The sequence below is a fragment of the Daldinia decipiens genome (genome assembly GCF_022478715.1).
Source record: "Daldinia decipiens strain CBS 113046 unplaced genomic scaffold F4813scaffold_4, whole genome shotgun sequence".
Lineage (NCBI taxonomy): Eukaryota > Fungi > Ascomycota > Sordariomycetes > Xylariales > Hypoxylaceae > Daldinia > Daldinia decipiens.
Genome location: NW_026054547.1, coordinates 1144728 through 1158815, shown reverse-complemented (window position 1 = coordinate 1158815; position 14088 = coordinate 1144728). Strand labels below are relative to the sequence as shown.

The 14088-nt window shown below is 47.0% G+C and overlaps 5 protein-coding genes across 5 annotated transcripts; 2 read left to right on the top strand and 3 right to left on the bottom strand.

Moving 5' to 3' along the window:
- The first annotated feature begins 263 nt into the window (after positions 1-263).
- F4813DRAFT_347710 (vacuolar membrane protein-domain-containing protein) lies at positions 264-2212 on the top strand. The gene is made up of 2 exons (XM_049241987.1): positions 264-1242; positions 1299-2212. Exons 1-2 carry the CDS (start codon positions 721-723, stop codon positions 1926-1928), a joined length of 1152 nt encoding a protein of 383 aa, XP_049103435.1. The 5' UTR covers positions 264-720; the 3' UTR covers positions 1929-2212.
- A 669-nt stretch (positions 2213-2881) lies between these two features.
- F4813DRAFT_230350 (uncharacterized protein) lies at positions 2882-4513 on the top strand. The gene has a single exon (XM_049239906.1). The coding sequence runs from the start codon at positions 3377-3379 to the stop codon at positions 4403-4405; it is 1029 nt and encodes a 342-aa protein (XP_049103434.1). The 5' UTR covers positions 2882-3376; the 3' UTR covers positions 4406-4513.
- Positions 4514-5029: 516 nt separating this feature from the next.
- On the bottom strand, positions 5030-7148 carry F4813DRAFT_230276 (uncharacterized protein). Its single transcript, XM_049239904.1, has 2 exons — positions 6651-7148; positions 5030-6594 (listed from the first exon to the last, which is right to left on the bottom strand). Exons 1-2 carry the CDS (start codon positions 6845-6847, stop codon positions 5280-5282), a joined length of 1512 nt encoding a protein of 503 aa, XP_049103433.1. The 5' UTR covers positions 6848-7148; the 3' UTR covers positions 5030-5279.
- Positions 7149-8477: 1329 nt separating this feature from the next.
- On the bottom strand, positions 8478-9409 carry F4813DRAFT_230273 (chitin synthesis regulation, resistance to congo red-domain-containing protein). Its single transcript, XM_049239903.1, has 2 exons — positions 9094-9409; positions 8478-9033 (listed from the first exon to the last, which is right to left on the bottom strand). The coding sequence occupies exons 1-2, from the start codon at positions 9273-9275 to the stop codon at positions 8721-8723; spliced, it is 495 nt and encodes a 164-aa protein (XP_049103432.1). The 5' UTR covers positions 9276-9409; the 3' UTR covers positions 8478-8720.
- A 2657-nt stretch (positions 9410-12066) lies between these two features.
- On the bottom strand, positions 12067-13578 carry F4813DRAFT_230200 (ADP-ribosylation factor 1). Its single transcript, XM_049239902.1, has 4 exons — positions 13187-13578; positions 12959-13031; positions 12874-12893; positions 12067-12778 (listed from the first exon to the last, which is right to left on the bottom strand). Exons 1-4 carry the CDS (start codon positions 13234-13236, stop codon positions 12370-12372), a joined length of 552 nt encoding a protein of 183 aa, XP_049103431.1. The 5' UTR covers positions 13237-13578; the 3' UTR covers positions 12067-12369.
- Between the last annotated feature and the right edge of the window lie 510 nt (positions 13579-14088).

The following is a 14088-nucleotide window of genomic DNA, read 5'->3' as shown; positions in this document are numbered from 1 at the left end:
GACTTCGTCTGGTAAAGTTAAATGCAGGCGGTGTCTGATATACGGAATACTTACATGTACCTGTCAGTGCTGGCGAGTACCTAAAAATAAGTACCCCTTAATTACATGTACCTAAAATATACCGCTAAGTACCTAGAATAGGTAGCTCTTAGTAATGTAGAAGGTACCTAAAGCTAAAGTACCTAACGCTTAAGGGAGCTATACATATGTGTTGTACCACATAGATTTGGTGGGGGAGGCTAGTGGTTTTAGATAAGGCAGTAGCCTACTTAATATCCTACCCTCTATGTATGATGCCATGGCGCAGCAGCGAGTCACTTAGGCTTATAAATTTGGGAGACGTACGGGCTGCCCTATGCTCCTAATGCTAAAGGATTGAAGCTGAGCGGCTGATCTTTTGTGGCTTATCCATCTCCCAATTTACCACCTCGACCTCCTACAATCGCCTCCAATCCTCACTTCTCATCAGAACATTCAACCTTTAGGACGCCTTCTCTTATTTCTTCCCTCTCCTTGTTCGGTAACAAACACTGAATTACGGTTGTATCTTTGTTGGAACTCAGATTATTGGCATAGAAGCCATATTTTTTTTTTAACTTATTAGTAGGAATCCCTCCCATTCGACCGAACCCTGGCTGGATCCTAGGCGTCGATCCTCGCTCGCTCCTTTCCCTTTTCTTACCTCGTATCACCCGACCTGTGTCTCGAGCACAGAAGTCGATGTCGCTTTCTTCCACCATTGCCTCTCTCGTACACGAAACCTCATCCGCAATAGTCACCGCTACCCCTGATGCAGTTATAGGAGTTGACCTCCCTTTTGCTACCAACGACGTGACCTCGCTTCTTACCACCACCGCAACGGCGATAGCAGCTGCCGCAACAACGACCATGCCTGGCCCTGAAGACGACCATGGCGGGGAGGGGGAGTGCCAGCTTGTTGGGCCATTTGCTTTGATCGTACAACTCGCGCTGGGTGGATTGGCGCTTCTATCTCTCGTTTACAAGCGGTGGCGGGAAAGACCTCAACGGCCTGTCAAGATCTGGTTCTTCGATGTGTCGAAACAGGTGTTCGGATCGGTCTTGGTGCACATTGCGAACGTTTTTATGTCGCTGCTTACAAGCGGCCGATTTTCTATGAAGTTGGATGCGGTCACTGTGCAGACGGCAGAGAGGTTACTACGAAGAGAGGACGAATATGTCCCGAACCCTTGTTCGTTTTACCTATTGAATCTGGCTATCGATGTAAGTCTGCACATATCTATGTTTTGTGACAATAAGAGAATCTAATCCGCCGGCAGACTACCATCGGTATTCCTATTCTTATCATCCTCCTCCGTGTCTTCACCGGCCTCGTAGCATATACTCCCTATGGAAAGCCGCCAGAGTCAATCCAGTCTGGCAACTACGGTAACCCACCTAACGCCTGGTGGTGGTTAAAACAATCTGTTATCTACTTCTGCGGCCTGTTTGGGATGAAGATCTGCGTTCTTATTATATTCTTGATATTACCATGGATATCACGCGTAGGAGATTGGGCGCTCAGATGGACCGAAGGCAACGAGCGCGTACAGATCGTATTCGTCATGATGTTATTCCCACTTATCATGAATGCGATACAGTACTACATTATCGACAGTTTTATCAAGTTGAAAGAACCTGGCCACGAAAGTCTTCCATCGGAAGAAGGAGATGAACAAGATCCCTTTGATGATCCGCTCATCGAAAGTGACGACGAATCGATCAGCGGAGAGAGCAATGAAAGCATGAAGCTCTCCAACTCTATGAATTTCAAGAGGACAGGCATAAAGGGCCCAGATGGCGGGCGCGAAGAATACGACCCGGACCTGGACGGGCAAACAATAATAGGGAGCAGCAGGAGTCAAGAAAGAGGAAAACTATTACCTAAAGAATTGGTTCCTCCAGAGTAACGTGGAACTCCCTTTCTTTTTCTTGAACTTTAGCATCGGCCAAATATACAGTGTTTGCAAATTCTATGTTATGATAGTTATACAAACTATAATTTTTTATTTTTTTTTAGTACGGTCGTGATTTGGATATCTCAGATATGGACAATATATGGTTGGGTTTGTACAAGAAGTGGTAAAGTCTGGAATAGCGGTGGATCGGTTAGGCGTCTGGTTGCCAATAGTCTTAGCGGAAATGTGCAGAAGTAAATATGCAGAAGTAAATATGCAGAAGTAAATGTGCAGAAATGTGCAGAAATGTTAGCTGCATGTGGTGACTATTAGTTCTATTAGTTCTATTAGTTCTATTAGTTGGCCTTCGTGCTGCCTACCGCGCTTCTTTGTCGACTGTGAGACTGGAGTCGACCACGGCGAATAGGACGTATTGTGTTCACCTCCACCTATATTTCATTACGGTGTAGCCGGTGCAGCTTTGGTTTGCCTGTTCTGCCTGTAGTTTTTCCCTAACATGTTCAATCCGACGCGGACCGTGGACCGTGAATCGTTTGACTTTGAAGCAGCCTGAGCGACATGACATAACATACGTCTATGGTCTCTGAAGTGTATAAATTAGGTACGTGCTGACTTGTTTGTTCGACGCTGGTATCCCCATACTAGTTGATATACATGACTACTTACTTTTAGAGTTGCCTAACTCTCGGACTGAAGCTAGAGTTGGTCATACTTTAGGAGTGGCTGAATTATTGTTGAGGTTCACATGAATTGAACCTACAGGTTGCTCGGACACGAGGCAAAAGGAAGTTTCTTACGACCGGCCTTACTAGATCAGACCCCTCCAGCATCGTATAAATACCTGACGTTGCCCCGTGTCTGATAATATTATCATTGTATTTGATGTTGTTGTAATTTTCTATTTTGGTTCAGAAACTCAAAAGGCAGTCACACCTACAAATCGATCTTACCAAGTCCCCACTGGTTCTGGTCGCTCTTGCCGTCGCTGTCACCGTCGCTGTCACTTTGGGATCTGAGGTTGCCCTTACCACCTCTTCTTCTTCACTTCTACACCTTGTACCTCTTAGAGGCACTTTCGTTAACACTACATACATACCTACCCTACTTCCTGCCAAACTTAATTCATCATCACCCCATCAACGGACGAGTTGGTCATTCATTCATGAAACCTACTTCTTTCTAGAATCTACTAGATAGGTAACCTGTTAAGAAGGTCTCACTTATACCTTCCATAGCAACGATATTATCTCGTGCTATTTGTTTACAGCCTTCTGACGTACTCAAGGCCACCACATTTATTTACATAAGACACCTCAGACATCATTCCTTCGACCTGGAACCATCCTCGACTTAGTTGTTGTAGTAAACCGCCTTTCTACTCTTCTCTGACGCTAAGAAAAGGCAATCAACAACCGGCAAGAAAATAAGATACCAACATAATGACGTCCTACTATACAAACTACCCGGCCTATACAGGCCATCCGGGCTATTCATGTCTGTGTGGAGCACCGTTGGATATACGATACCAAAATAGCTCGAATCACCAATTTGAATTCGCCGGCGGATACTGCCATAATTGTTATAGACAAATTCCTCTCTACCGGATGAGAACTCCTGATCATCTGACACATTCCACGTCAGATCTCTATGCTCCCTGGTACATAGATAACGGTTATTTTTCTGTCGGATCCAACGTTCACGGTTGGGGGTCACAGAGCCAGCTTTACCAACACGCCAGCATACCACAAGGTGTCAACCATACATACTACTCTCCCACAACACGCGGATCTTGCCGGCCGCAGTATCCTAGCTACGCCTTTAACACAAGTCACTACCAAAATGGGTATGCCGTACCTCGTAGCACAGAATATAGGCAGCAATGGTCTGCCGGCCGCAGCGAATATCCAACATCCCCTTTTAACGACGAAACTCGGGGACGCAGAAGGTGGCCGAACTCACGTCGCCACTACTCATGTGAACGGGAACGAAGCTCTTCATGGGAAAGATCTAGTGGCACCCAGGTCACTGACGATTACGCATATTCGGCTTGTAGCTGGACGACACGGGCGACTGCTGGAAGTGCTGGAAGTCGTCGAAGTAGTAGCGCAGCCAGCAGAAGTACTATCAATTACACACCCTCGGCAGAATCCGGTGAGGATAATATCTGCGCTAGTCAACCCGACCAGATAAAGGATAAAGAAAAGGGCAAACAGAAGGAGGTGGTGGAAAAGAAGGACGAAGAAGAGCCCTTTGCAGTTACGAGGGACGGCGATTTAATTCTGTTTGGGGAGCAATGGGAAGTGCCGTCCCCCACTGAAGCAAAAATCGAAGCTGGCGAGCCTGTAGGATGTTGTGATATCATCTCTACCCACATGGTGACCGACGAGGACGGAAATACGACTGAGATTGACATCGAGGAGAAGAACTGCAAAGTATCACTGGTTATGTCGGGCGGGCTCACGGAATAAACTCTTGGTGTATTGCTGTTGCTATTGCTGTTGCGTAATGTTTAATTTGGCCCCGAGAAAGGGGGAGTGGAGGAAGTGGAATGTGTACTGTATTTGGATCGTACTGGTTGCCCCGGAGGGACATTGACATCTGAGTACTTACCTAGGTAGTTTTTCAGTTGCATTTTCATCTGCATTAGCATTGGCATAGGTGTTGGCTTAGATATCTGACCTGGCTAGATCTGAAGGCTGCCTTCTGGCCCAGATTCTTGCCAGATACAATTGCAACAAGATACTTGTCTGCTACAATGGATCATAGCACCTTTATATGAGCACGACCTTTTCGTCGGAACAAAGAGCTTGGTAAATGGCCTTGTTTTATTGTGCTGCTGCATGTGACTGGTAGCTTCGTATGAATTCACTAATCAAAGTAAACGAAAGTTCTAGAATACCTCCCCCCTTTAGTGTTCTTCAACGAACACGATCGTAGGTAGTCTTACACGGTGTAAAAACTTGAATAATTTAAAACGCTCGCACGTACGTGTAAAACGAATTCATTCCCATATATACTTGCCTATACAGGCTCATATTTACAGGTAGGTATCCTAGTACATCTGTCTGTCCCTATAAGCAAACAACTCGGCCGGGGAATTTTGGTATTCAACCGCAATTGCAAATCGCAAAAGCATCGGCAAACCTCTATATATGAATTCCATCATGCTATGCAGATGATCGTCCTCCCCCTTTCCCGAAACGCCTTCTTTGTCACTGAATACAAAATCCGTCAGATCGCCGCGTATGCCCGTCCGATTCGTGTATTAGTCGGATCTCCTATAATTGGTTTTATTTTGGTACACCTTAACGAGCAGAACTAACTCCATGACGATGATCGTGTTTATACTCCGTTCCAGTTATCCTGCTGGGGCTGCCCTTGGGGTCGATATGTGCGGTAACCGGGGTAAGCAGTTCCTCCGTTTGCGGCCTGCGTCTGCGTCTGTGTTTGCGAAGGAGGAGCTTCAGAGCGGCTGTAGCCAGAGTTGAAGTCGAAGCCGCTGTTGTTCTGGATGGGCGATCGCTGTCCTTGCTCATCGAAGTACGAGTCTTGCGCCGGCTGTACTAGCGGTCGGGTAGAGTCGCTTGAATATTGTCGTTGGGGTGCCGGGGGATATTGGCGGTTGTAACTGTTGGGTGTTTGTGTTTGTGACCTCTGGGGGTAATCGTAGCCTGGCTGGGGACCGGGAGTGCGCATACGAGATGGAGCTCCGTTGCCGTTGCCATTGCCATTACCATTACCGTAGCCATAACCTGCTTGTGGGCCTGGCGACGCCATTCGCGAGGGATTGCCGTATCCGTTATTGCTCGGCGCAGTACGGTAGCTAGGCGGGGCACCGTACGACGCAGGACTAGCACTGCGGCCGTACTCGTCGTTGTAGGGTCTCGGAGATCGCGATTGGGGATATCCTTGCTCAGCTCCACCTCTTCCACTACCGTTATTATAGTCACGGTGAGGTGTTTGGGTCCTCATTGCTCCAGCTGCCATGCCATATCCCTGGTTCATATTTTCTTGGGGAGCCTGTCCATATCCATTGTAACCGTTATAGTTGTCGTAGCCTTGTCCATTGGTAGAATATGGATCTGGACCAGCTCGTGCTGCTGTCATATACCCATTAGGACCGCCCTGTGCTGGTGGTGGTCCGTAGGGGCTTCTATTGTCGGGAGAAACTGGGCTTGGGGTAGTCGTATGCGGCGGTAAGTTGCTCATAGGGAAAGAATTATTGTTCTGGACATTCTCTGGTTTCTTCAATGGTTCCATCTCGACGGATTCTTCCTCAATCAGAACCTTCTGTGATTTCGCGCCCTCCCAGCTTGGCATCGCAGGTAATGCGTCTGCATCCTTCTTGTCGCCGTCATCAAATACAGCATACTGAGGCACAGAAGGTGAAGGTGTTCTGTGTAATGCTGGTGTCATCGGCGCTTGCGAGCGATAGGCCTGGTTCTGTTCATGGTGCGGTGGAACGAATGGTTCGTCAAGATACTTACTCCGTTTCCCTTTAGGGGGATCACAGCACCCGCAACATTCACCGCAGCATTTTAGACAGTAGCAACATTCGCAACAGCACGAAAGTCCACAGCAGAGACATCGCGCGATACACCAAACGACAGAGAAAATGATGAGACCACCGATAATGATCACGGCAATTGCCGGCCACCTAGCAGATATTAGCCTCTTGATACTGGTGATATTTAGAACAGGGTTCAGTCGTACTTGCAGATATTAGCCTGCATACAGTTATCCCAACTGGAGAAGGCAACCCTGGGGTCAGAACTTCCGCCCGTAAGCGACTCAAGAGATTGCCGTTTGCCCAGCGCAGCGACAGCGCTTCGCGCGAAGAGATCCGCGAACGCATCCCTAAGGCTGCGTTCTTGGAGACTACGCTCCATTAGAATGCCGACGTGCGGCATTGCGTAATCCTCCAATATCCACCTCTGCCGGGTGGTGTTGAAAAGAATAAATATCAGAGTAAAGTTTACGTTTATTCGTAAAAAATAATCGGATTAAGAAACGTCGGTTTCTAAAGATCCATGGTACGAAATAGTAGTATGAGTCGTATGTTCCCCAACCCGTGGAAGTAGCACCTCGTCCAGCCGCAAATATAACGCAAACTACCAAAATACCGTCTCCTCAGCTCGTGAATCACTCGATTTGAATCCACGCGTAACTAAAATTCGGCCCGCAACTTCGTCGTTTCGATGTATGTGTTTTCGAATGAATGTTAGCGGATGTGACACGTCAAAGGCTGACCTGACCGTCAACCAATCCACCTGGGAAAAATGAAAGGATCAAGGATCAAAGCAAATCGGTTACTCGAAGGAGCGTCAGAACGATACACCTAAGTATATCTTACAAACAACAAAGAAGAGGGCATGGGAAACATCCCTCAACCATGTAGGTAGAAACGAGCGAGAGGATAAAACAAAAAAACAAAAAATTCCAGCCTAGGTATGGTGTAAGAATTGCGAAAGACGGCTGGATGGAATTGGGGAAAATGCTTGCTCGAGGTCGTAATGCGCAATCTGAAGGGCAGTAAACGAGGCGAAGGTCGGTCCCTGGAAATGTGGGGGGCGCGAATGCAGAACGGCAATTTCAGGGACAAGTCGCAATTAAGCTCGCTTAGATATGCCTGCAGGCCGCGCAGCACTAGAGCGGGGGATTGCCCAAAGCGATCTCCCAATAATACGCCCCTAGCGGTAGTGTGACTAGCACCTTTTATAGGGACTCGATAAAGCGGTATTTCCTCTATGTACCTGGATTCAACACTTCAACATGGCATAACCAAATAAGTGCCAATTGATGGGCCATGATGCAATAGAGGAAAGGCCCGGAGTTTCAGCCAAGTGACAACAGAACTTCTCCTGCTTACATCGACTGGTGCGTCTTGTGTTCTTTTCTAACATTGGCGTCCACTGCGCCTAGGCTAGGAAGGTCATACAGGCGCCTGTGTAGCTGCGCCCCAGCCATACTATGGGATTTTCGTATAAAGAGTCTGCCTGTCTACGATATAGAAGTGTATTTTTATCCTATATTTATACTGCTTACCAACATAATTACCTACATATGTAGCAGGGCTGAAATGGCGTAGGTATGTACTACCTTCTTACTACACATAGTCCTCAGCTAACACTTTCGATGTGGAGTCGTCTCGAATTCACCAGTGTGACAAGAGAAACGGTTTGTGGGGTTCGCGCGTGCAGCCCCCACTGTGGGAATTGCTGCAAAGTCGAAACCGTTTATCTGAACAACTCGGGACCGCGGTTAGTTACCATGATTCTCGAAGTTTTCTTATCGTAGTTAACTTCCATAGCTTCCATATTTCTCACTTACATCTTACATTAGATAGACCGTAATAGTTGAACTTCCTCTCATCACAAAGACTACCCGTCCATATCACCTCTTACAGAAGACGAGATCTTCATAAGACCGGGAATTTCTGATTTCAAATTACCATACTTGAATAGTAACCTTGAGATTAGAGCACCTCATAAACAACCTAAACTCAGAAGACATTATAGTCAATGTGTAAAGTATCCCATATAGGCGAATGCAAGAGAATGAGACGCATGTCCCCCTCCATTCGTGATAGGAAATTTATAGTACTCTAGACGTGATACACGTTTCCCTTTGCCAACCACCTCATTACCAACACGGAAAACGATCAATCAATAGAGCCTTTTCTAACGCCTTAAACCACTAGCCTCAATAAGGGTATGTCCGATTCGTATCTGATCCATTTGCTCTTCAATTGACATTGCTCGTGCACCTAATTCCGCTGCTAGTTTATCGATTGGGCGGGGGGCCCTCGGGAGGAGCGTAGTCGTCCTTATGCCCGTTGTTGTAGACGTTCTTGGGCGCCTGGACACCCTCGTTCTGGGCGTAGTAACCGTCATTAGGCGAGAAGGTAGTGCCAGTGTACTGGTTTTGCATCGGGAAGGACTGGCCGGGTGGCGCTCCGTATGCCGGAGGGGGGTTGGCGTAGCCCGGTTGAGGATTATTGTAATATGCTGCGTTGTTGTTCGGACCGCCATTTCCAGCCATCCAGCCCGTACCGTACATGGGCTGGAGACCGCGACGCTTACGACGACGGGAGCATCTGCGATTCTTATTAGACACTATGGTTCTAGCTAGTTAATAGTTCAAATGAAGTACTCACATCATAAAAAAGACAACGGCGATAATGAGAGCGATGACTATGGCAGCGAAGATCCATCGACCATACCAATACCAGGCGCTGTAACACCTGCCGTATCGATAGTATTCATTGTCTCTGCACACTCCGTCCCGCTTCGCCAATCCCGCCAATTGGGCACTAACTAAGTCGATAAGCGGCGCCATATGTAGATATCTAACGATATTGCGTCAAAACGATGCGCAATACCAGAAGTGTGAATTTATGAAGTTGCGAAAAGCTCAGCTCCGGTTGCCTCTAAATGTAGTGGAAGCTTGTTCAGTTGGAATTGTCCAAAAAGGGGAATGATTGGCTGCCAAGGATATGCTGACGCCAAGTGACGTCGAGTTGTAATGTATGGTACTCTGCTTGCGTGATGTGGATGTAAAAGCTACGTGGGGACGAAGGCACACGAGCTTGTATGTTGATACATATATTAGGTGTGGTGGAAAGCGTAATAAATGTTAAGGCGTTGATTGATGTGAAAACAAAAGAAAGAAGGAAGAAAAAGCGTCGCTAGTATTCTTCTTATTGAAAAAAGACAATCCTTTAGACAATGAACACGCAACATTTGATGCATGACATGGCTTGGAAGCTGCCGATTGCCGATTTTGAGTGGGATACCTACCTAGGTTAAGTTGCTTGGCCACTGTATTGGGTACTAGGACCAAGGTCATACCATGGCGTTCGCGGTGGCTGTGTAACGACATCAAAGTACTCTTAGAGGTACCTTCAGCCCAAGTTTTCTTAGTTTTGATACGCGTATCTACATGCTCAGCCTTTCCCACCCAATAATTTCCAACCATGTAGCTGGGCGTTATAAAGTTTAAGCGAAATGGAAGTTAATTACAAATATCAAGAATCCGGTATGCTAGCGACATCGCAGCTACAAAAACACCGACGGTGCTCATCCTAGGTAATCAATCACCTGTTAGTGTCGAATTGTGGCTTGGAAGATGACGAATGGATCCCGAAGCTCCGCAATCAAGGCTAAGTATCTTAGGACCTAATACGCAGTACCTATTCAGGCGACTTTTTAATCCGAATGATACTATGATAATACAAATTCTCTCGCATCATCTCAACTTGTTTGAATACCTATTGCCTTAATATGCAAATGAACACGCCGCATGATTATTGTCAGCGCATTAGTTTTGATATCTCCAAGTGTATAACATTTCTTTTGTCCATAATCAAACTACCTAAGATAATATCTATCACCTCTCCCGGATGACCTCGACAACGTGGGCGTCGGGCACGACATTTATCTTGTATGTGCTCCAAGCGTAACCAACGTAGCCAATCTGTCTGGCTTCTCTAACGGTTCCTGGCATGCCAGACGCGGGGTATTTTCAACATGCACTACCTAGGTATACTTACCTTTCCTCAGCTTAGAGGGATACATATTCGATTCCTATGCTTCGATAAATTATCAAGATCATCCTTGTTTCTTGTTCTGTTGTAATAGTAGTTCTATTATACCATGTTCGTACATGGGTTTCCATCCCTCGTCCAGAAATTAGAATCCGGATTAATAAAGAGACTCTTAACAAATACCACTTTCGGCACACGATACAAGTTGTGATATTGCCTGTATATTACCTGTATTAGGGCATGGATATCTTAGTACCTACCTAATTAACATTACAATCGTCCCACCACGAACGTATCGAGTATGCATTTAGATTTCCTCCAGCTAAGTCTCGCCGGAGTTATGTATAAAAGCAACAAAGATCGTGTTCTCGTGGGCGTGGGCGTGGGTGTTCAGCTAGTCTAGAACCCGAGATGGACGATCAGTTGCTAAGTTGAAGGGGACGGAGGGCAGCAGATCCGGCGAGCTAATGACATGCGGCCACGTCAAAAATCTCCGTAGATTTCATATCATGGGCCCATGGCATGTCGCCCATTCCAACACAACGCTACCAGCCAGCTAGCCAGCCCGCCAGCCAGCCCTCGCCCTTTAAGAGTTAGAAACAGAGGGAGAAAAAAAAAGAAGAAGAAAAGGTACATGACTTACACACGATATTTCTACCCGTAGCAGATGTATTACCTGCGTATTAGATGCAGGTTTTAGATGTACCCAGATACTCAGATACCCAGATGAACAACCACTTGACTGGTAACCAGCAACAACATTTCGTCAAATGCATACAATCCATACAATCCATACAATCCATACCAAATCCATACCAAATCCATACCCACATGCTCCCTGTTGAGGTACCTGAAGTCCACGTTGCGCTGTTCATGGTCACCTTGTGAGCCAATCAATCCCTCCCATCGTCGAGACGCTGGAGGGTTTGCCAACTCATCATCGCATCAAATGTGGTCTGTGTGTAGCCTTCAAGTATCGCTTTTCCTGCACCTCTTCCTGTCACCAATGCTTTCTCCTTTTTTCCCCTTCTCTTTCCTTACTACTAATCGTCTCAATCCACTATCATGTCCGATTATCGTGTCTTCTCTTTTCCTGTTTCTGTTAAAGTTGGGCTTTTTAGCCGCAGTCCCTGTCGAGCGACAGACGCCATGTCGAGCAGCACATTTATGTCACACCTTTTTACAAGGGCGACTAGGAATTCTCTCCCCCAACGCCGCCCTAGGCGCATCTCCTTCGCGCTCTCAAAAATTTTGCCAACCACTCGTCTCCTACAAACATTAAAGACATTGAAGCAATGCACATATGGTATCATCGAACATTCCCACAGGCTTTTAGTGAAGTCGTCAAGTCATGATTGATTTGGTCATAAATGCACCTAACTACATCGATGCTTCCTTAGCTTCCTTGCATATTCGAACATCTACCAATGTTCATTGTCCACTCTCCCCCTTTAAACGTTGATGTGATGATCCGACTAAGAGAAAAAAACGTATTGTGAAGGCTATCCTGACTCTTCTAGCAGGTCGAGTTCTGAAACCGTCGACTCCGTTTCCAATAACCATGCAGTGTTTGGGTCGAGCAGATAAGGCACATAGAAACGAAAGGAAAAATACTGGAAGGTGAGAATCGATATGAAGGCATACTGACGATACAGTCGCCTCCAAACTTAAGCTCGCGAGAGATGGTTTATATATTAGGTCGTCGCCGGCCGAAAGCTGAACCGTCTTTTACACCCCATGATATCATTAGCGTCGTCAAATGCATCCGCACAGTCGCGGAAGCGGCGAGAGAAGGTGTCGCCGGCAGCAGGCCTATGTTTCCTAGCAGCCGGGGGAAAAAGGATAAAATGATGAAAAACTCAAGTGCTGTGGATGGCGAAGATGAGTTTATCTGTTGGCCCATTTCATGAGCCATTGAATTACGGCATCTAGGTTGGTCTCCTCCTTTGCGCTAATCCCATAGCAGGAGACCTCGCGATGTCCTATACTCTTGAGATCTAGAGCATCTATGAGTTCATCCACGCTGAGTTTGATGTGAAGGTCGGACTTATTTCCGAGCACTAGCAAAGGGATTCCTTCGAGGCTAGGTTGTGACATAAGGGAATGGAGTTCCTCCTTAGCCATGGGCAGCAGGTCCTGGTCTGCGATGTCGACGATAAATACGATCGCATTCACCCCACGACAGTATCTTTCCCACATTGGCCGAAAACGAGGTTGACCACCCAAGTCCCAGCATTTAAGTGTCACATGGCCACGTTGTACGCGCTTCATATTGAAACCGACGGTGGGAATAGAGCTACACGACTTGTTAGCCGACCTAGCGACAGCCAAATTGACATCCCGCGGTATAACGAAATCTTCAAAAGTCATTAACGAGGGTCTCGTGCTTACTCGATCGTAAATTCACCACCCTAGAAAGGAACGGATCGTTAGCAAATGCTCAAGAGATTTGGGATTGATGGCTGCGGGTGCTTACCGATAGCACGCGAAGCAAGGACGTCTTCCCAGCATTCTGCAGACCTATCATCGTGACATCCATTTCAGTTGCCCTAGCAAAAAAAAAAAAATCATCAGTAAAGTGCACTTCAGCAAGGGCCGGCGACGTCGTGATGCGGACGCATACGTATACGCAGGTACGGCGGTGAGCAGCAGCACGACCCTGTGATCCTGCGACCCCGCGCTGAGCGTAGCTTCGTGAACTCACCAGAAAGTCCTGAGCAACCAGTCGTACACCTTCCGGAATAACCCTGCCATCGTATTCGACTCAGGAATAGTTGTGTCTAATCAGTAACAAAGGGTTGTAATTGCTAGGATCGCCAGGACCGTAAAAAAATAATAATAACGAAGATATTTTGCAGCTCCACGCAAGGCTAAGCCAGTTGGGAAAACGCGGTGGACGGGAAAGACTAGGGGTTTGTCTCAAACAACAAGTTTAAATAGTTTACGCTGGGATTTGCTTGCTGAAAATAGGAATAAAAATGTCTCGTATGAGGATGAACCGCGATGTCTTCGCTCGTAGCGCTCACAACGGGTGAGTCGGCCCCAGGCGCAAAATTACGTTCGGTGAATGCGATCTATCGAAGGTAGCTTTCTGGCGGTGGTAAAGGTACATGCAGCATTTGATGAAAGATAGAAGCGGGATGAACGGTGACGCCTGGACGGAGGGTCACAATTCCCCACCACGGAAGATCGCACAAGCTGTTATGAACTTATGATGCCCCGTGCCTTCGACTGGGACGTGACCAAGGTGGGAGGGATAGAAGGCCGACCTTGCATCTGAACCGACAGCGGCTAGAAAGACTGGGGTTTCATTCGTCTATTTCGACAAGGCCAGTCAATTTCGAACCACAATAGTCCAAATAGGTTAAAATGTATCTGAGCCTAGTGCACTGTAGATGGAGACTGTAGTGATTGCACAGCGAGAGAAATAGGTAATGAATGGCGGGAACGGACTGGAGCCGCGAGTATGGGGAATTAAGATGGTCGCTATTGACCGGCCCGTTGCGAGCGTTTCGTAGATTCACAACCTTGGAGGTATCACCTAAAGATCCCAGGTCCCAGGTCCCAGTTTCCAGTTTCCAGGTTGCTTTAGGTAGACTTGTAGCT